At 30.3% G+C, this 24,342-nt stretch overlaps 1 protein-coding gene across 1 annotated transcript; it reads left to right on the forward strand.

Annotated features, from left to right (window-relative positions):
- The first annotated feature begins 832 nt into the window (after positions 1-832).
- Positions 833-1,545, forward strand: LOC129912350 (uncharacterized). Its single transcript, XM_055990569.1, has 2 exons — positions 833-1,153; positions 1,228-1,545. The coding sequence occupies exons 1-2, from the start codon at positions 919-921 to the stop codon at positions 1,479-1,481; spliced, it is 489 nt and encodes a 162-aa protein (XP_055846544.1). The 5' UTR covers positions 833-918; the 3' UTR covers positions 1,482-1,545.
- The last annotated feature ends 22,797 nt before the right edge of the window (positions 1,546-24,342 follow it).

A 24,342-nucleotide genomic window follows, 5' to 3' on the forward strand; every position in this document is an offset into this window, starting at 1 on the left:
ATTTTGAAAATAGGTATAAGTATCTACTATTTTTTGCGATTTATAAATTGGCATGATGAAAACCCCTTTACCTTTAAAGTTTTGTTTAACATTCTTTATTCAACTAATATTGGGCTTACAGCGCCAGCGGTATACCATGGAGTCGCTAAAATATGGTTTCCATTTACAAATTACCATTATAAAACGTTCAGTATTAATTTTTTTTTTTAATAAATTATCACTAATTTTAACTTCTAATCTTATGAGCTAGATCGCTCGATACTCCAACCTACGACAACATCACATTAATTCTATTCGCCATTTTCTAAATTTATGAAGCCTTTAAGCTTTCATTTTAGGACTCATCTATTAGAAATTTAACCACCGATGGTAAGACTTGGTATTTCTAGAATATTTTAGAAACCACCATTCACAATTCCATGAAAAAGATCAAAATTATCGATATATTAGAAATGAATCATTTTTTAAAGCACCTGCTTCCTCACTTGACTCATATTTTTCGATATATTATTATTTTTTTTTTTTCACAAAGACTTATCTATGTTTACGTTTATACTATCAACAACTACGTAAAAAAACCACTTGACCAAAAAGTTTTCATATCTTTTTAGAAGATTTTTTGTTATCATTTCTTCAGACGTCGAAAATCTTATCAATTTTTTAATCGATTCCATTATGATTTCTTTTTTACTTTCTTTTGCTTTTAATCGAATTAATTTGAAGTTGTTTACCAAGAATTCACTATCAATATTTGTCAACTTAACACACAATATCTAAAAATTCAATTAGCGTGTTACAATATTATTGCCATATTGATATAAATAAACGAATCGAGATCAATGTCAAATTAGTTATCGACAGTTTGTCAAGAAGAATTGTTATACTCCTCCGAAAAAAAATCGAAAGCAAATTTCAAAAATGAATTTCATTCTCAGTCTAAGTCTAGTTTGTGTGGCTCTTATGACTGTCACAGTCAGTGCCAAAAATGTCCCAACATCAGTTTCTGGAAAGGAAATTAACGAAGTCAGAATAATCGATGATATTCGCAATTATGCCAGAAGTCATCCAGGAACAAAGATCATTCCCATGATTAAGGAACAAAGTAAAGCCCGCACTCAATCAGTGCGATACACTTTGGGAGGACGTGTTTCTGGTAAGTTATTTTTTTGAAAACCTAAAAAAACTGGATAAAAAATTAATAATGTTTTTTTCGAAATAACCTAATAGGTGACAGTCTAGTTGCTCAAGGAACTGATACTTACTCTTATGCCGAACCAAATGACGTCAGTCTCCAATTGAGCTATCCCGAAGAAGGCACTGGAGCTGTTGTTACACATGTTGAAATCGTTGCTATTCAAAATAACAATCTCGGAAATGCTTACGTGGTATCAGGAGGAATCGGTCAACGAAGCATCTCAATCGTTATCGAAGCTCAGGAAACTGATTACTTCTCCTACAAAGCTTTATACTATGGAGCGTAAAATTATTGTGATAAATTAAATGAACTCGATTAAAGTGAATACAAAATGGTTAGACAATTTTAAAGGAAGCATTTTAATTTTTTTTTTAAGAGCAGAACCAAAGATTCTAAGGCTCCGTGAAGCCTCAAAATTTTTAAGACAAACAAGTCTAATTCGTTTATCCATCTTTTGTCCATGTTTGTCCACCCTTCACAGTCTGAAAAATCGTCTAAAACGCTCGACTTATCAGATAGTCGTATAGAACTAATTGCATTTTGCTCATCAAGTTCTCCGTTTGTTTATACACAAAATATATATATATATACAAAATATCATTTTTTTAATAAATCATCAAAAATAATTTTTTGAATTTTTTTAAAAAGTACTTTTTTGGGGATTTTACAAAAAATGCTAAAATGTGAAAGAGTTTTTTAAATAGAACACTTATATGAAAAAATTCGTTTTTTAAATCAATAAAACAACATCTGAAATCAAATTGCCCCACAAAACATTTTTAGAAAAAAAAAATCAAAAACGTAAGAGCCGTTTTTAAAAAAACTAATTTTGTATAAGAAGAGGTTTGTGTATAGCTTTCATACTTGCATTGCAGCTGCTTATGTAATCAATTTATATTGAAGATAATTTTGTATAAATAAATTTTTGGAAAAATATATTAATTAAAATTGGTAGGGTAAAAGTGGGTGAGATGGCGCGGCGCACAGTGGGGAACCTTGTATGGGAAAGTGGAAAAAACTCCGTAAAATCTAAACTACTGAACAGTTTTGGATGAAATTTTCAAGAATAAAAGGAAATAAGAGGATAAATCAACACCAGTAATTTCCCACTGCCACCCCCTACTAAAGTGAAAAATGGCTATTTAAGTCGAAAAAACTCGAAAACTAGTACTTTTGTATGAAATTTAACGAAGACAACGTGACTTGTCGTAACCAAAATATACTTTTCTGAAGGTTTTTTGGTGGGTTGAACTAGAATCCTAAGTCATAAATAATTTATCAGCTCCTGTTTTTGAAATATTACCGTAAGAAGATGTAAAAAAAGTTTTTTTACTATTTCGGACCTTATTCTTTTATATTTACATATACTCCAACATTTTTATAAAAAAGACGACTAGTTGCAATCTATTATATGGCATGCATTGGTGCTTGACTCCTGCACATCGTTCAAACATTTGTGAATGATTGTGGCAGTTGAAACATAAAACAAACTCATGCAAGATCTCACCTACCAGGGTATGCCATCTCACCCACCCTATAGGGGGGGTGGGTTTTTGTTGATTTTTTTGCTATATTAATTTAAAAATATAAATAAAAAATATAAAATTCTGTAAAACAAATAACAGGTTGGAAATTAAATATATAACATTTTTGCATTGTTAGAAATTTGAAATGTGGTTTACTTTGAAAAATATGCCAAAAACAAAAAAGGTAGGTGTGCCATCTCACCGCTTTTGTTTTCTACAATTTAAAAAAAATGTTCGAAAATTTGATTTTTCAACAACAAAAAAATTCCAATTTTTTTAAAAACCCAAAAATTATTTTTTTCAAAATTTTATTTTGAATTCCTACGAAAATTATATAAGTTCTTCTGTATAACAAAATTCGTTGAAATTGAATTATTAGTTTAAAAAAAAAAAAAAACAGATTTCAAAAAAAGGTTCTATGGCAGGTACGGTTAATAATGATTTCCGAAAAAAATTTTTTTAACAAAATCGTTGGAGCCGTTTTCGAGAAATTGAACTTTTCCGAAATTTTTATATGACAGGTACCGTTATTTTTCTTCCAAAAAAATTAATTCCAAAACCCCTTTGGAGAGTCTCCAAACAATGCTAAATACCAAGTTTGATGTCAATCGGTCCATCCGTTTAGACTGTAGCTACTTAGATAGACGGACTTCCGAGACCCACTTTTTTCACATTCTCCATCATCACAATATCATGGAAAATTAGTATCTAAACTTTTTTTTACGAATGCATAGCTTGTTATAGTACCTATAGTACCTATATCGGAAGTAAAAAAAGTTTTTTGAATATAATAATGCTTCTAGAATTTTCTTAGCTTTTCCTTCTTTTTTCAAAAACCATTTCGTGTTAATTTGTCTTAACGATGTGAATGTAATTCGTGTTTTTTTGATTTCTGAAAAATTTCCGATTTTTTTTTATTTCTGATTCCTCATTGCACGTATGAATGATTTTTTTCTTCATTTGAACGCATTTTGAAATTCTTGTCATTATTTTCTTCCAAGTCATTATGTTTTAGTGACTTTTCAATTCATTGCATCACGCCATTACTACATTATGCTTGTTGATCCCTTTAGGTGATGTTTTCGTCATCATTAAGAAGAGTTGAACTTTGAGGTAGGTACTCGTATGTGACTTTATTCTCTTGAACAGTCAACAACAGGATGGAATTTCTTCCCTCTCATCATTATTCATTACATACAACGAGGGAAGTATTAAACCTCCTTTCAAAAAGGCAAAGATGTCAATAGTTCACATCGTTTTAAATATAGAAATGCATGCGTTAAAAAAAAAGTACCATCTTGTGCACATTACTTCTTGAGATACTCTGAGTTTTATCAAAGCCTCATGCACCCACACACATACCCATAAAGAGAAGATTGAAAAAGGCAGTAAGGCACTTATCTGAGTTGATGTTGATGAATGTATAACGATCTTTTAGAGATGTTAACTTCAGCTGTGTGCATGGTAAATTATTGCAATTTAGATTCTTGATATACTTGAAAAGTGCAAGTGTGCATAAAGTAAAATAGGGAGGCTCTTGCCAATCAATTACCACAATTTTTGTAAAAAAAAAACGAAAAGCACTTGTGTTCAATTCATTAGAATGTGTTACAGGAAATGTATCTTGTAATTTATGACTTTAATAACAATAAGGATGATTTTGAGATGGAAAGAATTGAAAAATGCTTATTAGAAATAATGAACCTAAACGACCTTTTACGTTCAAAATTTCGAGAATATTAATACTCAAGTGTATAAGGCAACAGTTTTGAAAGAAATGTGAGTGTATACTTTTAGGCGTTCAATAACCTTTTTTTTAACTGCTCCAGAATGAAAACAGAACTTTTGGTCACTGATACTGATACAAAAGTTAACATTTATACTAGAAAAGTACACAAAATTTTTGGAAAGCTTTGGTGTTCTTTAGATTATTTTTCCGTGGTACTAGTTTATTAATTATCTCATTGAAGCTTTTAAAGTCGATGGCTACAAGTCCTGTAGCCATAACAATTGACCTGGAAGGTTGCAAGGTTATTTTTATGAATATTTCAAAGGTATTTGCTCAAATTAAAAGTAAGAAATGCAATATTTCCATAAACATCTATACTGAAATATTTTTTTATACCTTCTTCACCTCTCTTTTCTGAAAGTAAAACTTTTGTAAAGAAAGTCGCTATTTACTCAAACAGCATTTACATTTATGTCCTCATAAATCGCATCTTATGGTGTAAACGTAACGGATGTAGGTGAATAATTCCCCTCAAAGACTTGACAGTTTGATACAAATTCTTTTGCAAACATTTCCGAGAACAACCCCCAACCAAAAATGCCATCAAAAGTGCTGTTTGACAAAACGGGCTGATGGTGGCTGAAAACAAAAAAAAAAAAAAACACCAAAGAGGTGTGTGCATCACTGTCACCTTCCGCCAAAGTTTTTCGAGGACGAGAGAGAGTAGCACCCAAGAAGTTGCCTGCCTGCCTGACTGTCATGCATGTGAAAGGTGTGACAACATTGAAATTTATGTCATTCTTCGCTGAGAGAAAGGATATAATTCTATGGCAGGAGGAGAAATGACTGCAAGAAAAGTCAACCGTCAACCCTCTAAGCAGTCCTCCTTTCAAAGGAGTTTATTGACTCAAGTCCATCCTCTATATGTATAATATGTATATTTTGGGATAGGAAAATTGTAAAAATTCTATTTTCTTTCTTCAGCTCCTCTTCGCGTCTATCTTCTGCGATATATTAGACCTTAGCTAGCGTCATATTTTAACGTAATTAATGCAATAAACTTGTTTATCCTTCCTTCTAGGTGATTATCCTTTAAGACAAATGAGGGAAGAATGCACACGTGCTCTAATGCTCTCGTGCCCATGCTCGCAAGCTCACATGGTATCTACACAAAGCGATGGTGATGTCGTTATACCCGATACGCGAAGCCGAAGTCAAGGCATTTTCAGTTCAGTTGAGCTGTTTTCTTTTTTTGGGAAAATTATTATGAAGATAAAATACTGTTATTAGTGCAACGCACGTTTTGTGTTGTTGATGAACATAAATTTGCATCCTTGTTAAATGCAAATGGGTGTCAAGTTGTGAATGCACGAACGAAAACGGTACGGTATAGTCTGAGAAAATACTCTCATGCAAAAGGTGGATATAATAAACGAGCAACGAGCGTGTTGTTATAATTTATTTTCATGTTTAAGTTAGCTTATATAAGAGTATATTCCTTTAAACATGTGTATCTGAATGTATACCTAGGCTTGAAGAAAATTAAAATTCTTATTAAAATTTAATCAACATTTCTACCAATTTGTATTAAGAACTTGTCTGTTGGAAGATGTTTTAACTGTAATTTTTTATTGTGAAGCCTATTTAAAGGCGGTGAAAGAATTTTGAATGCTGAAATTTTGAAAACTGAAAGTCATTAAAATTCTTTTAAACGGTTTGAAAATTTAATTTCAAAACTGAAAACACAAAGTATTGACAGTTCTTTATCCAATGATATTTTCTACTCCCTGAAGTTATAATACATTGTGACGACTTTTTAATGAGGACTTTTTACTCCATGAAAGCACACTTTTTACTCTCTGAAGCTCTCATACATTACTTTAAATGCCGACTTTTTAAACCCTGAAGTTTTCATACATTACCTATGAAATCTATGAAAAGAGTGATGGACTATCTTCCATCGTTTAGGCTATAAATGCAATTTTCTCACAAATTGACTTCATTTTTCATTTCATTTATTACGTATTTTTATATACTAACACTGTAAGATAATTCTTATAAAATAGTGCAAGTTTGTGAATAATATAATACATGGAATATAGAAATATTTTTGTACATATTAAGTAAGGACTAAAGGTTTTATGGACAGTTAAGTTGAAAATGATACAATATAACATTAATTATAAAATAGATGTAAACCTAGAAAAATTTACTTCAAATACAAAAAAAAATATTTGAACACAACGGCAACATCTACAATATTTAAATATACATTTTTAAAAAGCTTATTCATATTTGTAGAATTAAAATTAAGTAAATTGAGGAATTTTAGATTTTTGAAAAAAAAAAAAAATATTGAAAACATGTCCTTTTAAAAACTTTTTCGTGATATAAAATGTATTTTTTTTTTTTCAAATATTTTTGGCCACAATAATTATGATTTGAAATTATAAAAGGAAATGTCAATTTGTATTAGAGTTTATGAAAAAAAATTAAAAAGTATTTCATTTTCGAAGAACTTTTTTTAAAAGAAGTTTTTTAACTTACTTTTTTACTTTACTTACTTACCTTTTTTTTAAGTTCAACATTTAAATATAAAGTTATTTTTTCTTCATTCACTAGCCCTTATTGTTGAAAGTTAAATAGCTAAAGTTTAAACTTCTTATTTGCCAAAGTCTTTGAGAGATCAATTTTCAATACAAAAATTCAGCCTGTTTTCTTCATTAAGATTTTTTATTTTGAGAAATCTCATTCCTCTTTGAAGCCTCTTTTCATAATAAAGGCTTTTTATTTTGTGAAGTCCCATTCCTCTTTGAAGCCTCTTTTCTTCATGAAAACTTAATTTTGTGAAGTTTCATTCTTGTTTGAAGTTTTTTTTTCTTCATGAAACCTTTCCTTTCTTCATCAGGACTTTTCATTTTTGAAACCTCATTTCATTACTCTTTGAATGGCAGTTAATCTACATCCAAGCCATTTTGAGTTTTCCAAATTTTTAACAATTTTTTTGGGCTGTCGTGATTTTTTTTCTTTAAAATTATCACATAAATCAATAGAAAAAAAAATTTGGACAAAAGTTGTTAGTTTTTACTTATACAAAAATTTATAAAACGGAAAATTCTTCATCTAAGAAGTCCCGGATGTCCTTATAAGTAATTTTGTAGTAAAATAAAAGATGTAACATTTTTGAAATACAATTGCCTCCTTCTTTTAGTTGAGAAATTCTATGCAGTTCGTTAATATTTTGTTTGAAGCTAAATGTTGCCTTGAAACAGAAATTGCATGCACATACAAATCTAAAAGCAAAAGTTCATGGTCCATTGTTATGCTAATTGCTCAGACTCTATCGTTCCATGTAAAGTCTTACACGTATGGCATTATTTTCCAGCAGTGTCCTGGTACAGTGACACACAAATCAAAATTACCATCTGTCCACTAAAATCTATTGTTTCGACCCACAAAATTACAACACGTCTAACGTCTACAATAGAATATCACCCAAGTTGTAGAGTGAGAGTACAGAATGTTGGATAGGTCTCTTACAGCCGCCCAAAAACCATTGGAATCTCTCAAAGCACAACCAATTTTACAGGGTGTCTTTTCTGTTGATGTGTTGGAATGAAATTTTGATATTTAATGAGTAATTATTTTGATAAGATTTTTTGTATGAAATGTCTTATATACAAAATAGCTGATATTGAAAGTGACACTTACTGACAAAAGGTTTTTAACTTTCAAATCTAACTTGGTAATTGGAAAGTATGAACAAAAAAACACCCTGTGAATTATATGACTTGAACAAAACAATAAGGTCCTTCGAGTTTTGGCTTAATGAAGACTCGCCGGACAAAAGTTATATGTACCTACTGTTGGCACATCCTGTACTCTGTACTCTACTGTGACATCTCTTGACAGTATATATTAATAAAAATACTCTCCTTTTTTTTGCCACACAAGGCACTTGGTTAGGAAGCCTTCACATTCGATATGGAACATCACACAGAGGACGAGGATAATTCTTGTCTGGCATTGCCATTGTGTTGCATATATAGCGCAGCGGTTCTGTTTGATGGTATAGAATATCCTTTTGACTATATAACATATATGTAGTTTGTGATTTCTATGTGACTCCAAAGACTGTGCCACACACAACATAACCAACCGAGAAAGAAAGAGATGAATGAATGATTCTATTATTATTCAAATCATATAATTTCATCAAGAATCCCATCCAATTTTCAGTAACTTTTGATTAATTTTTGCGCACTTCTATGAGAGAATGAAACACAGGACAGGATGGAGAGATGCAAAGAAATATATATGTAAAAAGATGTGAAATGTGAATATGATTTTAAATTTCTTTTGTCCATATTCGACACAGAACAATGGAAAATGTATATTTCGTTTTTTTTTTTTAACTGGCTTCGAAAGAATTATTTTTGATATGTGTTAAGGATTTTTTCAAGCACTCAGATTCAGATTGAATTTTCCATTTTTTCATATAAAAGAGGTAATCCTTTGAGGAAATTAATGGAATTGTTATGCCTTATATGTAGGTATATACCTTACCTATAGAAAGGATGCATGTCCAAGGCATGTTTACAAATTGGGTTACTATTTTCTTATTGTTTTTTCTCGAAACAATATTTTTAACGTTGAGATTAAGGATTTCATAGTGTCTTTTCAAGCTTTTGTAAACTTCTAAAACCATTAAAAATCTATTAACTTACAATTTTGGACACTTAACATCTATTACAGGTATCGCGGAATTTAGCTGAGTTTATTTTGTTAGAAAACTCTGTTTAGCAATAATTCAGCCATTTGAATTGTCAAAGAATGGACAACCAAGGTCAATTCCTCTAATTACATTGATAATAAAGAACAGAATAATTTATTCACTCTAAACGTTAAGATTTCTCAATAAAAAAATTACGCACGCATATACCATAGTGACCTTCTGAGTTATAATACTAAGAATAAGCACAGTGAAAAACATTAGCACGATTGTGTTTCACCTACTTTACTGTAAAAATTGTTTAGAATGTTTATATTAAAGTTTTTTGTAACATTCATAAATCAAAAATTTTAATTTTTTACTTGCTCTACAGGGCAAGTATTGGTTTCGTGTAGAAAAAAAAATTGAGGTTTTAATCAAAACCAACATTACGATGATGGAGAAGATCAAAAAAGTGGTTTTCGTCATGCCGTCCGTCGCCATCGGTCTGTGCGTCCATCTGTACATCGAGCTAGGGCCTAAACGGATGGATGGATTTGCTTGAAACTTGGTACAGATGCTTTTTAGGTTATTCCCTATTTTTTTAATATTTCTTTTTTAACGCATATCTCCCATATAAGGTTTTTGAAGTATTGCAACTTTCTCGAAAATGGCTCTAACGATTTTGATTAAATTTGGTATACGTAATAGACTCATTGATTCTTACAAAACTGCGTTTTTAGTTTTTCTCAAAAAATGCGGAGAACGGAAATATGGCGTTGCCGTTTTTCAAAAATTGACATGTTTTTAAAGTTCATATATTTCATCAAAGCATAAGTCAATTTTATTCAAAATTTACAGACATCATAGGTATTGAAGTGTAAAATGTAAAAAAAAATTAAAAAAAAAAGTTTTCAAAAAATATTTTAAAAATTGAATTTTTTTAACTTTCGATTTTTTTTTTTTTAAATTTTTTTTTTCTACACAAAATCTTAAATTTCCAATAGATATTTAAGATAAAGATACTTTGAACTACAAGAGCAAGTACGTGCGACCCAGTCGTGCATTTTTTTTTTTTTAGAAATTTAATTTTTTTTTTAAACAAAATACTTTTTTAAATGGTTTTAATCTCCAAACTTAACATGCCTTTTATTTTCGTATATAGCAAAAGGTTCGTTGATTTTATTATTAAGGTTGTCTAAAATTATTATATACACTGCCCAGTAAAAAAAACAGTTCAAAACCATGGGCATAACACAAGACGATACCTGCAGAATGTGTAACGAAGACGAAGAAACAGCAGAACACATACTGTGTAACTGTAATTGCTTAATCAATACACGTCGACGTCACCTAGTTCACCTAAAAACATAATAAGTTTTCTAAACTCAGGATTTCTACGTGAACTTTAAAAAGAGGAAATAGGCCCATTAGAGGCCGCAGTGATAAGGCGAATTATTCCCACCTCTCACCCAAATCTAATCTAATCTAAAATTATAGAAACCTTGTTTTTAACGAAATTTCAAAAATTTTTAAAACCATTTTTACCAAAAAATCGATTTTTCAAAAAAAAAAAAATGAAATATTTTTTAAAAGTTCAATAATTGAAGGTTTTGAATTTTTTTAGACATTTCAATGTAACGGCTATTTTTTTTTTTTTTTTTTTCAAATCGGTTTAATCATTAATAGTTATAGTTGAACAGACGACTATCACATAACTACTAATAGTGTCATATCTTTGAAGTTTGGTATATACAAAAAATTTAAGTGCAAAACACCATCCTAAAAAGTGAAAAAATTAAAAAATAGGAACACAATAAATAAATAGTGAATCTATTATATTAAAGTTTGGTTTTGTGTACGTTCGCTAACCGGCCACACCGGCTGACTTATTTTCTTAATTTTTTTTTTTTATCAAAGAGGTATAAGAGGAGAAGGTTTAAGGCAAAAAAAAATGTAAGATTTTATAGGTTAAATAGGTAAATAGGGGTAACACGACATTGAAAAAAGAGGCTATTTTCTACACGGTAAGTCGTAAAGAGTTGACTTTTTTTTTAAATGATAGACAAATTTATTCAATAGTTAAAAAAGGTATTGAAAAAATTCAAAAAAATTTCAAAACCAAGTTGTGAAGGTTTTTTGCAGTCATAGACCTTCGACAAAAGACTAATTAGAGGTACGCAAAATTTTGCACAGAAATTTAAGTTACACCATGAGAAAGATATAAAAAAAAAAAAAATTAGGGGTCTAAAACGGACTTTTTTCATAGGCCCTGTATTTTGAAATAAAAATTTTTGAAAAACAACTAATTTTTAGGGACATTTTTGAGTAGTTTTTATTTTTTTGTAATTTTTATAAGCCTCCAAAAAATCTCAAGCTTATAGGAAATATAGGCTTTAGTCATGAGCAAGCATATACAAATTTTTAAATTTTAAAATGATTTTGGACCGAATAACGGGAAAAGCAAGTTTTTTTGTCCCAAGTTTTTTGGTCGTTTTTAACATAGGCCATATTTTACATAGGCCACTTTTGCTAAAAGTTTAAAAGTGAATATTTTTAAACTCATTTTACGAACTTTTCAAGTTTTGATTCCCTTTTTCATTTAAAATGTTAACTAATTATAGAGTCGAAAATTAAAAATAAATACAAAAAATGGCGGAACAAAGTCCGCCGGGTCAGCTAGTAGATTAATAAAATACTATAAGAAATATAAGTCCACAAATATGGCAACCCTATTCAAATGAAAAAATACTACAGAAAATCTTCTTTGAACAAAAGAATACAATTTTGTATACAATATAAACCTAAACTTAGACACCAAACACTCTCTTCTATCTTAAAAATGTCAATTGCCATCTCTAAAAAACACTAGTTTTTCAGCCAAGGTGAAGAAAAACCATGACGTATAATAGAGGGTAAAGAAATATATTAATCAATAAATAAAACCAAAATTTAAAAAAATTCATCGAGCCGTTGTCACAATGTTGAATTTTAAAAGGAATTCGAATTTTTTTAATATTGTCTTGTTTTAATGTACAGGTTTTTAAAGAAATTCTATATACAAAATTTCGTCGAAATCAGTTAAAGTAGTTTAAGAGGAAGTCCAAAATCAAGCAAACGGTTCTATGACAAAAACGATAGTAGAAATATTTTTCTAGTCAAAATCTCAGATTTTTTTTTTTTGAAAAAATAATATTTTAATTTTGGTTTTAAACTAATTTTAATTTGCTTTTCAACCATTTTACCTAGTTTCAAGCTTCAGTTTTTTCAGCTGCAGCTTGAGAGAGATTGCAGAAAAATTTTTGGAAGCCACTTTTCTGCAAAGGATTAAGCAAAAATTTATTTTGTACCTCCTAAGAATAATTTTGTATTTTTATTTTAAATTCAAAAATTATTTTTCTTTTATGTTTTTTTTTCTGTACAAACTTCTACAAACATAAGGCGTGTTTTTTCTACAACTCAGTAGCTACTCATTTTTTTATTTTATTCGAAAAACAATAAAAACAAATATTTACTTGTGTAATTTTTATTATTGTTTTGCGAATAAAAAGAAAAATGAGTAAATATTGAGTATTAGAAAAAACACGCCTATAATAATTTCTCAAACACTTTTTAAAATATTCCAGGTTTGTTTAAAAACGTGAGCTCAAAGCAACAATTACTGACAAAAAAACTTTCTAAAAAACTCTTTTAAACTTTCTTCGAACCGTATTTCCACTTTTTTTTTACTTCAAATTAAAATAAAGATTTACCAATACATGAACCAAAATTGGGATAAAAAAGGTCCCAAAGTGTGTTTTACTTCTTTAATAACACTGTGATAGTTCGATTTTGCAACAGAAGCGAGACAAATCGATTCTAGTTAATTCGAGTATGCTGAATTCAGTGGTGGCAACCGTTTTGAAAGTTTGGCTCAAGTTTTCGAGAAATTTTGAAAATAAAATCTTAGGTCGGGACTATTAAAATACTGATAATTTTGAATAAATAAGTTTTTTTTAAGCAGTTTTTAGTTTAGAGAAAAGCTATTCCTGTATATAGCTATATGTTTAACACTATTCCAACCTAGGTTGTTATGTTTCGGTCGCTTACAAAGCATTTTATAAACAAAAACTTCACTTCACTTTTTTAATATGGAGGCAATTTGAGTTTAACATTGATTCGGGATATTTTATATTATTTAAATAGCATATCATTCCAAAAATGAATAAAATACTGCAAATCTGAAAAAGTTCACTAGTGAAAATCAGCCTACTAAGCTACGGAAATGTATCAAAACGTGAACTTAAGATTAAATTAAGATAGTTTTTGGATTTTCAGCTTAAGCTTAAGATATATCAGAAAATAAATTAATGAATTAAACAGTTTTTGGAAAAACAAAAAACGTTCTTATATACTTACATCATGTCGGGATAAAAGCAGTCAAAATAACGTTTTTTCCCTTTTATAGCTGTAATATTTAAAAAAAGGAAGCCAAATAAATATGTATGGCTTTGGATTCGAGTTAAGCACCCCTTTCACCTTCAGAAAAGTATATTTTGGTTCTTGTGGCAAAAAAAAGTTCAATTTTGCTTACCAGTGTTATTTAATACATTTCCGTAGCTTAGTAGGCTGATTTTCACTAGTGAACTTTTTCAGATTTGCAGTATTTTATTCATTTTTGGAATGATATGCTATTTAAATAATATAAAGTATCCCGAATCAATGTTAAACTCAAATTGCCTCCATATTAAAGGCTTTGAAAGTCAACAAAATAAAAAAAAACATGAAAAAGTGAAGTGAAGTTTTTGTTTATAAAATGCTTTGTAAGCGACCGAAACATAACAACCTAGGTTGGAATAGTGTTAAACATATAGCTATATACAGGAATAGCTTTTCTCTAAACTAAAAACTGCTTAAAAAAAACTTAATTATTCAAAATTATCAGTATTTTAATAGTCCCGACCTAAGATTTTATTTTCAAAATTTCTCGAAAACTTGAGCCAAACTTTCAAAACGGTTGCCACCACTGAATTCAGCATACTCGAATTAACTAGAATCGATGTGTCTCCGCTCTGTTGCAAAAAAAAAGTTCTAAAAACTATCACAGTGTAATTTTTGGTCTTTCTTTTAAATTTTTTTCATTGAATATGAACAATTATACGTTAATCCAAGCTTAATTTCTAGCTTATTATAAAGTTTTAAAAAAGAAAATGCTATAAACGCTAAAAAAAAAAAACAGTTTCTCGACACATTCTATATACAATTATACATACTATATCTATATATATCTATTCAAAATCGGTCACTTTTTTATGAAGGCAAAATGACTATGTGAATCCTTCATTTCAAAAACTCTGTGTATAGCTATAGTGTTGCACTTTTGTACCAGAGTTTTTTTAAACTCAAACAACAGTTATACGATGCTCTTGTAGTTCATACGCAAAGATTTCTGAATTCTGACATTTAAGTTTTTACGCTCTTCAAAAAATATTTCTCAGAAAACCTGCATCCTTTTGTAATTCTTATTTCCCTGGAAACTACATAATTTCACGTTTCGCCTTCTCCCAAGAAATTTACTAATGAACATTGCATTTCATGAAAAAAAAAAATTTGCTGGCAGAATTGCAAAATCCCAAATTCTCAGTTTTCGCCACAGATGCACCCTTTTTTCTTCTAATTGCCAAAGCTTTGAACCACAAATGCAAAAAACATAAACTTCCAAGAAATTTATGAAAATGAAAAACCAATATTTCTTAACAATAAAACCAAAAGCTATATTCCAAAATGAGTGTAGGAGGTATACCTATCGTATCGAAATAAATCGATGAAATTGGTTTCCCTATAAAATGCAACTACGAACTGTTACAAAATTCAAAAACTAAAATTGCGATTCTGTGGTAGAAACAAAAAAGCTTCAGAAAAAAAAACTGCAAATTTCATTTCCTTGGAAGGAAATATCAACTAAAGCTGCTGTTTGTATTCTTAGAAATGTAAGGAAAAAAAAAAACAATTTAGTTACACAAAAAAAACGAAGCAATATCACAACCTGGAGGACCTCTTTTAGCTTAAAATTGTATTTCGCCTGAACTGCATGGCAGATTGGCAAACCGAAACGAAGGCAAAATAGCACAAAAAGTCCTTTCCACTTTAATCAAGAAAAATGAAAATCATCCTCCTCTTCTCTTAGATCTGGTGGAAATAGTAGATACCAAAGCCTAAGCAAGATGTGCGGTCGAGGCTATTGCAAGTGACAGTAAGACAGAAAGAGACAGAGAGAGAAAGTAAGAAAAGCAAATTTCACCCACAAAGGATAATGAGAAATTCATAATAAATAAATTATTAAGATTTCGGCAGATGGTACTCCTGTCGGTTAATTGTTTTCCTTAGCCAAGGTGAGGTTCAAACAGCACCAGCAGCAGCAGAATGTTCTTCCATTCTTGATGGTTGCTATACTCTTCTAACGTTTTTCTCCCTCCTTCTTCGTATTTATATTTCCTGGTTTAGAAATTTTATATCTGCTACTTTGGTTGATGGGAGATAATGATGATGTTTCAAACTATACGAAAAGACCTGTGCTGTGGTGGTGTCGTAACCTACCTTTTCCTAACCTATATAGTTGTTATGGGTGTTATTTGAAAATGGTTTTCCACAAAGTAACCATAAGACTTTTGAGGCGAGAAATTACCTTTAAAGATAGAAAAGATTAAAAATAATATTTTCTTCTTGATGATTTTAGGGTTAAATTTGCAGTAGTTGCTGCTGATGATGATGGTAGAGGTATAAAGGGAGTTGTTTTTATGAGTATTTTTTTAAATTTTTTTTATTGTTGTTGTTGTGGACTTTTGGATAATGAGAGAATTGGGATAAAACATTGATTTAAGAGGAAAGTTTTTTAAGCACCGGAAATGAATATAAGGATTTTTATATGGAGATATACAAAATTGAACATAAAAATTTCGAACAAAAGTTACAGAAATTTGGTAAAGGAAATTGGTCTTCCAATTCGATTTTAAATCTTTCCTGGAAATTGATATTAAAACTGATTTACAATCAGAAGATAAGAAGCTTAGAGTAAATCCAGGAATATTGATGAGGTCTTATTTTTGATTTTTGTTTCAATGGATATTTGTTTCGAAGAAATTTGAGTTCAACTTTTGATGATTTCGATAACTTGAAATTTCTTAAGAAATCAAGTTAATCATTTGGAAATGAAGTAATAAATAATTTACACCGGAAATAACTTTGCATTCTTTTAATTTATAGGTATTTCATTGAATTGCTTATGATTGTCGATAGCAAAACTGAAAAATTTCCCAAGAAATATTTATTAAAAGATTTCTTAGTAAAATAAAATCGATGGTATTAAAAAAGTTTGTTAGAATTGATTTTTTCTGAAACTAAGTTTACCTCGAAATCCTTAAAATTATAAATTTTAGTTTCTTGTCGAGTTAAATTCTGTTTTCAAGTAAATGATTTAACTTAAATATCAACTTGAATCCTCCCAAAAATGAATTGAAAAAAATTTCAAGGTAATGAATTAATGACAGGAATGGGAACAAAACCTAAAACCAATACCGAAAACATTGCACACAACTCACCCAAAAACAACAAAATTCCAAACTCATTTGCATTGTTTCATTTCTCTTTTCAAATAGTTTAATTGGACCAATTCAGAATACAACTTTAGTGCTTCCTGTCTGAAGTAATGTACTCTTTTTTGTTTGTATTGTAATGGTGACCAAAGCTATGTCCGTTTCTTTTTGCAATAAATTGAAAAACTTTCTAGACAGAAGGACCAAACAAATCTATTTGTATTGTATTTTGAAATATATATGCGTTTGTACTGTTGAGTTTTTTGTTTTAATTAAATAAATTAATTTTAAAAATTTTATTTTCAATTTTGAACCTTATCGATGTGTACGTCTAAGGTCCATTTTCTTCACTCGGAGTTGAACATAACTTGAGAATTTTTAATATAAAAACTCTCAAGTTTTGTTTAACTCCGAGTGAAGAAAATGGACCTAAATCTATTTGGTTGAGAATAGGTATGAATTTTGCAATGCTGTTGCATTAAAGCATGATTCTTCATTCTTCTTTCAAAAACAAAATTTATACCGAGTTCATAACGACTAAGGACTTCACGAATCGAAAATTATGACCTTAGACCTCTTTTAAGATGCTATTTTATGAGAAAGAAATGTCTTCATAACAAATAATAAGGAATTCATGAAGCAAAAAGTATGAGCTTAAGACCTCTTTAAAGATGCTATTTTGTGAAAGAAAAATGTTTTCATAACGAATAAGGACTTCACGAAGCAAAAAGCATGATCTAAAACCTCTTTAAAGATGCTATTTTATGAAAGAAAAATGTCTTCATAATGAATTAGGACTTCACAAAGAAAAAAGTATGACCTTAAAACCTCTTTCAAGATGCTATTTTATGAAAGAAAAATGTCTTCATAACAAATTAGGACTTCATGAAGCAAAAAGCATGACCTTAAGACCTCTTTAAAGATGCTATTTTATGAAAGAAAAATGTTTTCATAACGAATAAGGACTTCACGAAGCAAAAAGCATGACCTTAGGACCTCTTTAAAGATGCTATTTTATGAAAGAAAAATGTCTTCATAATGAATTAGGACTTCACAAAGAAAAAAGTATGACCTTAAAACCTCTTTCAAGATGCTATTTTATGAAAGAAAAATGTCTTCATAACAAATTAGGACTTCATGAAGCAAAAAGCATGACCTTAAGACCTCTTTAAAGATGCTATTTTATGAAAGAAAAATGTTTTCATAACGAATAAGGACTTCACGAAGCAAAAAGCATGACCTTAAAACCTCTTTAAAGATGCTATTTTATGAAAGAAAAATGTCTTCATAATGAATTAGGACTTCACAAAGAAAAAAGTATGACCTTAAAACCTCTTTCAAGATGCTATTTTATGAAAGAAAAATGTCTTCATAACAAATTAGGACTTCATGAAGCAAAAAGCATGACCTTAAGACCTCTTTAAAGATGCTATTTTATGAAAGAAAAATGTTTTCATAACGAATAAGGACTTCACGAAGCAAAAAGCATGACCTTAGGACCTCTTTAAAGATGCTATTTTATGAAAGAAAAATGTCTTCATAATGAATTAGGACTTCACAAAGAAAAAAGTATGACCTTAAAACCTCTTTCAAGATGCTATTTTATGAAAGAAAAATGTTTTCATAACGAATAAGGACTTCACGAAGCTAAAAGTGTGTCCTTAAGACCTCTTTCAAGATGCTATTTTATGAAAGAAAAATGTTTTCATAACGAATAAGGACTTCACGAAGCAAAAAGCATGACCTTAGGACCTCTTTCAAGATGCTATTTCATGAAAGAAAAATGTCTTCATAACGAATTAGGACTTCACGAAGCAAAGAGCATGACCTTAAAACCTCTTTAAAGATGCTATTTTATGAAAGACAAATGTTTTCATAACGAATAAGGACTTCACGAAGCTAAAAGTGTGGCCTTAAGACCTCTTTCAAGATGCTATTTTATGAAAGAAAAATTTTTTCATAACGAATAAGGACTTCACGAAGCAAAAAGCATGACCTTAGGACCTCTTTCAAGATGCTATTTCATGAAAGAAAAATGTCTTCATAACGAATTAGGACTTCACGAAGCAAAGAGCATGACCTTAAAACCTCTTTAAAGATGCTATTTTATGAAATACAAATGTTTTCATAACGAATAAGGACTTCACGAAGCTAAAAGTGTGTCCTTAAGACCTCTTTCAAGATGCTATTTTATAAAAGAAAAATGTCTTCATAACGAATTAGGACTTCACGAAGCAAAAATGATTACCTTAAGACCTCTTTAGAGATTCTATATTTGACGGTAACGTCAAGCATAATTCGAGTATTAAAATCTTTTATTTTGGAAAGTGTTTAAGAACAAGTACTTAAAATTAAGAAAATTTATTGATTCACTATTATTATTTTGGCCACCAAATACTTACAAATATATTCAATCAATTAATATTTTGAAGACTTGAACATTCTTATCCCTTATTTATTCGACCTTTAACATAAAAAAATTCAAGGTTTGAGGATGATATCAAATGGACAGTTTCTTCAAATTAATTTACAATAAGTGTTGGTTATTATTAATAATAGGTAAGGTATTTAATAATCAAAATAACTTATTGTACCAAGTTGAAGACAGCTGTTAGTGATTCAGATGAATCAATAGTACGCAAAACTTATTTTTTGTTTGAATTTTAATTTCACACCTTTAACTCACGTAACATTTTTATTTCCGCCCACAAAACATTGTAATCAAGATATTCATACCACAGGAATGTGATAAGTTCATGCTTCCGACACCCCTCCCCAAAAAAAAAAGGAGAACCAAATCCTCATACCACAAATTTAATACAAAGTGTCTCTAATTCTTAGACAAAATCTCTTATTCATGTCACACATAATGTTTGGGAGTACAACTCAATGAAAATGTAATTTTCCACCAATAATCCGAGCCCACATTTTCATGACACCACTCATATAGCCCTAATATCGACGTAGGAGTTGCGCTTCTATAAAGATGTACGTCAATCCTTATAGTGTCATACACCCTCAAAAACTCAATCGAGAGTGGGTGCCAGATGAGGAACTTTAGCATAAACGATGCCAGAGATATAGAGAGCCCCATGTCACCAGGTGTCGTATCTCGTGTGTGTCGTTTCCTGCTACCGCTTTTACTTCTTCGTTCTAACTTCACCTCTATCACTTCATCCATCCACCAGGAGCAAATTGAAAGGAAATTTTGTGGAAAATCAAATCTCACTTTGAAGTCAAAATAACTGACTGCTGATGCTGACTCTCTGGTGTGTCTATGTCTGTGTTTGTGTGTCTGTGTGACTAAATTGGGGGTTCAAATTGAGAAATAATGCGATTGACTTTTTGGTATGTTAACGGCCTGAACATGAATGTTAAACGTTTTTCCAGGACCAGACTAGTTTCTGTAAGAGCTAGCTCCCTTCGAGCGAATGTTTGTCAACAAAAGAAAAAGAAAAGAGAATAAATAATGGAATCCAAATCAGCAGGATAAAAGGAGCAATTCATTCAGCAGAAAATCCAGCTTCAGTTCTATAAGTTTTTTCTATTTTCAATCCTGATTGGTATCCCTTTTCTATCCGCCACATTCGAGAGAAAATCCTAAACGGAAGTCGATGTGCTAGGTCACGAAGCTCAAATATAGGAAGTTAATAACGTGCGACATGCCCCTTGTATAATAGTTTTTTTTTTTTATTTTTTCGTCCTTTTTTTAATACAGTGAGACTCAATATAACGAACAATGCAAGAGTATATGTGTGCATTTTTGGCATGCAATGAATAATAATTTTGTGTGCAATTCATGTCCTTTTTTTTTTGGGTCGTGTTTCTTGTTTGGCGAATATAAGAAAGCAAAGTTAAAAAAAAAATCAACAAACTCTTTCAAGATATTTGGGCACGTTTTTCTCTGGATTTGTGTGTGGAAAGATGGAAGTTTGATTATATTTTTCTTTTCATGAGTTGATTTATTTTTTTGTTTGAATGGTGCGGTGTTTTTTTTTTTAGAGAGGAACTCATGTAAGAGCATAATTTTACCTTAGGCAAGATTTGTGATTTGAAAAGAAAGCGTTTTACAAGAATTGCAGTCGAAAAAAAAAATATGGATAAGAATGCAATTTTCAGGCTTTAAGTTATTTATTGATTCAAATAATATGTAAGAATATAGTAAAGCATCTTCAATTAGGTCTTAAGGTCATAGTTTTTTCTCTATGAAGGCCTGATTCATCGTGCAGACTTTATTCTTTTATACATTCGTATCCTTAAAGAGGTCTTAAAGTAATACTTTTTGCTACGTGAGGTCCTAATCCGTCACACAATTTTATTTAATAAATCTTTATCTTTAAATATGCCCAAAAGTCATACTTTTTGCTTTGTGAAGTCTTTATTCGTAATGAAGACTTTTTTCTTTTTTAAAGTAGCAATTTTAAAGAGGTCTTAAGATCAACCTTATTGCTTCGTGAAGTCCTAATTCATTATAAAGACTTTTTTGTTTCATAAAATAGCATTTTAAAAGAGGTCTTAGTTTTGCTCCGTGAAGTCCTAAAACGTTTTGAAGACACTTTTCTTTCATAAAATAGCTTCTTAAAAGAGGTCTTAAGGTCAACCTTTTTGCTTCGTGAAGTCCTAATTCATTATAAAGACTTTTTTGTTTCATAAAATAGCATTTTAAAAGAGGTCTTAGTTTTGCTTCGTGAAGTCCTAAAACGTTTTGAAGACACTTTTCTTTCATAAAATAGCTTCTTAAAAGAGGTCTTAAGGTCAACCTTTTTGCTTCGTGAAGTCCTAACTCGTCATGAAGACTTTCTTCTTTCATAAAGTAGCATTTTAAAAGAGGTCTTAAGGTCAATCTTTTAGCTTATTGAAGTCCTAATTCGTCATGAAGGCTTTTTTCTTTCATAAAATAGCATCTTAAAAGAGGTCTTAAGGTCATACTTTTAGCTTCGTGAAGTCCTAACTCGTCATGAAGACTTTTTTCGTTCATAAATTCGCATTCTTAAAGAGGTCTTAAGGTCATACTTTTTGCTTAGTGAAGTCCTAATTCGTAATGAAGACTTTTTTGTTTTATAAAATAGCATTTTAAAAGAGGTCTTAAGGTCAACCTTTTTGCTTCGTGAAGTCCTAACTCGTCATGAAGACTTTCTTCTTTCATAAAGTAGCATTTTAAAAGAGGTCTTAAGGTCAACCTTTTTGCTTCGTGAAGTCCTAATTCATTATAAAGACTTTTTTGTTTCATAAAATAGCATTTTAAAAGAGGTCTTAGTTTTGCTTGGTGAAGTCCTTAAACGTTTTGAAGACACTTTTCTTTCATAAAATAGCATCTTAAAAGAGGTCTTAAGGTCATACTTTTTGCTTAGTGAAGTCCTAATTCGTAATGAAGACTTTTTTGTTTTATAAAATAGCATTTTAAAAGAGGTCTTAAGGTCAACCTTTTTGCTTCGTGAAGTCCTAACTCGCCATGAAGACTTTCTTCTTTCATAAAGTAGCATTTTAAAAGAGGTCTTAAGGTCAACCTTTTTGCTTCGTGAAGTCCTAATTCATTATAAAGACTTTTTTGTTTCATAAAATAGCATTTTAAAAGAGGTCTTAGTTTTGCTTCGTGAAGTCCTAAAACGTTTTGAAGACACTTTTCTTTCATAAAATAGCATCTTAAAAGAGGTCTTAAGGTCATACTTTTTGCTTAGTGAAGTCCTAATTCGTAATGAAGACTTTTTTGTTTTATAAAATAGCATTTTAAAAGAGGTCTTAAGGTCAACCTTTTTGCTTCGTGAAGTCCTAACTCGCCATGAAGACTTTCTTCTTTCATAAAGTAGCATTTTAAAAGAGGTCTTAAGGTCAACCTTTTTGCTTCGTGAAGTCCTAATTCATTATAAAGACTTTTTTGTTTCATAAAATAGCATTTTAAAAGAGGTCTTAGTTTTGCTTCGTGAAGTCCTAAAACGTTTTGAAGACACTTTTCTTTCATAAAATAGCTTCTTAAAAGAGGTCTTAAGGTCAACCTTTTTGCTTCGTGAAGTCCTAATTCATTATAAAGACTTTTTTGTTTCATAAAATAGCATTTTAAAAGAGGTCTTAGTTTTGCTTCGTGAAGTCCTAAAACGTTTTGAAGACACTTTTCTTTCATAAAATAGCTTCTTAAAAGAGGTCTTAAGGTCAACCTTTTTGCTTCGTGAAGTCCTAACTCGTCATGAAGACTTTCTTCTTTCATAAAGTAGCATTTTAAAAGAGGTCTTAAGGTCAATCTTTTAGCTTATTGAAGTCCTAATTCGTCATGAAGGCTTTTTTCTTTCATAAAATAGCATCTTAAAAGAGGTCTTAAGGTCATACTTTTAGCTTCGTGAAGTCCTAACTCGTCATGAAGACTTTTTTCGTTCATAAATTCGCATTCTTAAAGAGGTCTTAAGGTCATACTTTTTGCTTAGTGAAGTCCTAATTCGTAATGAAGACTTTTTTGTTTTATAAAATAGCATTTTAAAAGAGGTCTTAAGGTCAACCTTTTTGCTTCGTGAAGTCCTAACTCGTCATGAAGACTTTCTTCTTTCATAAAGTAGCATTTTAAAAGAGGTCTTAAGGTCAACCTTTTTGCTTCGTGAAGTCCTAATTCATTATAAAGACTTTTTTGTTTCATAAAATAGCATTTTAAAAGAGGTCTTAGTTTTGCTTGGTGAAGTCCTTAAACGTTTTGAAGACACTTTTCTTTCATAAAATAGCATCTTAAAAGAGGTCTTAAGGTCATACTTTTTGCTTAGTGAAGTCCTAATTCGTAATGAAGACTTTTTTGTTTTATAAAATAGCATTTTAAAAGAGGTCTTAAGGTCAACCTTTTTGCTTCGTGAAGTCCTAACTCGCCATGAAGACTTTCTTCTTTCATAAAGTAGCATTTTAAAAGAGGTCTTAAGGTCAACCTTTTTGCTTCGTGAAGTCCTAACTCGTCATGAAGACTTTCTTCTTTCATAAAGTAGCATTTTAAAAGAGGTCTTAAGGTCAATCTTTTAGCTTATTGAAGTCCTAATTCGTCATGAAGGCTTTTTTCTTTCATAAAATAGCATCTTAAAAGAGGTCTTAAGGTCATACTTTTAGCTTCGTGAAGTCCTAACTCGTCATGAAGACATTTTGCGTTCATAAATTCGTATCTTAAAAGTGGTGTAGTTCCCACCTTTTGGTCTTTCATGAAGACTTTTATTTTTCATAAAATACCATTTTAAAAGAGGTCTTAGTTTTGCTTCGTGAAGTCCTAAAACGTTTTGAAGACACTTTTCTTTCATAAAATAGCTTCTTAAAAGAGGTCTTAAGGTCAACCTTTTTGCTTCGTGAAGTCCTAACTCGTCATGAAGACTTTCTTCTTTCATAAAGTAGCATTTTAAAAGAGGTCTTAAGGTCAATCTTTTAGCTTATTGAAGTCCTAATTCGTCATGAAGGCTTTTTTCTTTCATAAAATAGCATCTTAAAAGAGGTCTTAAGGTCATACTTTTAGCTTCGTGAAGTCCTAACTCGTCATGAAGACATTTTGCGTTCATAAATTCGTATCTTAAAAGTGGTGTAGTTCCCACCTTTTGGTCTTTCATGAAGACTTTTATTTTTCATAAAATACCATTTTAAAAGAGGTCTTAGTTTTG

Source organism: Episyrphus balteatus, chromosome 2, assembly GCF_945859705.1.
Source record: "Episyrphus balteatus chromosome 2, idEpiBalt1.1, whole genome shotgun sequence".
Taxonomy (NCBI): Eukaryota; Metazoa; Arthropoda; class Insecta; order Diptera; family Syrphidae; genus Episyrphus; species Episyrphus balteatus.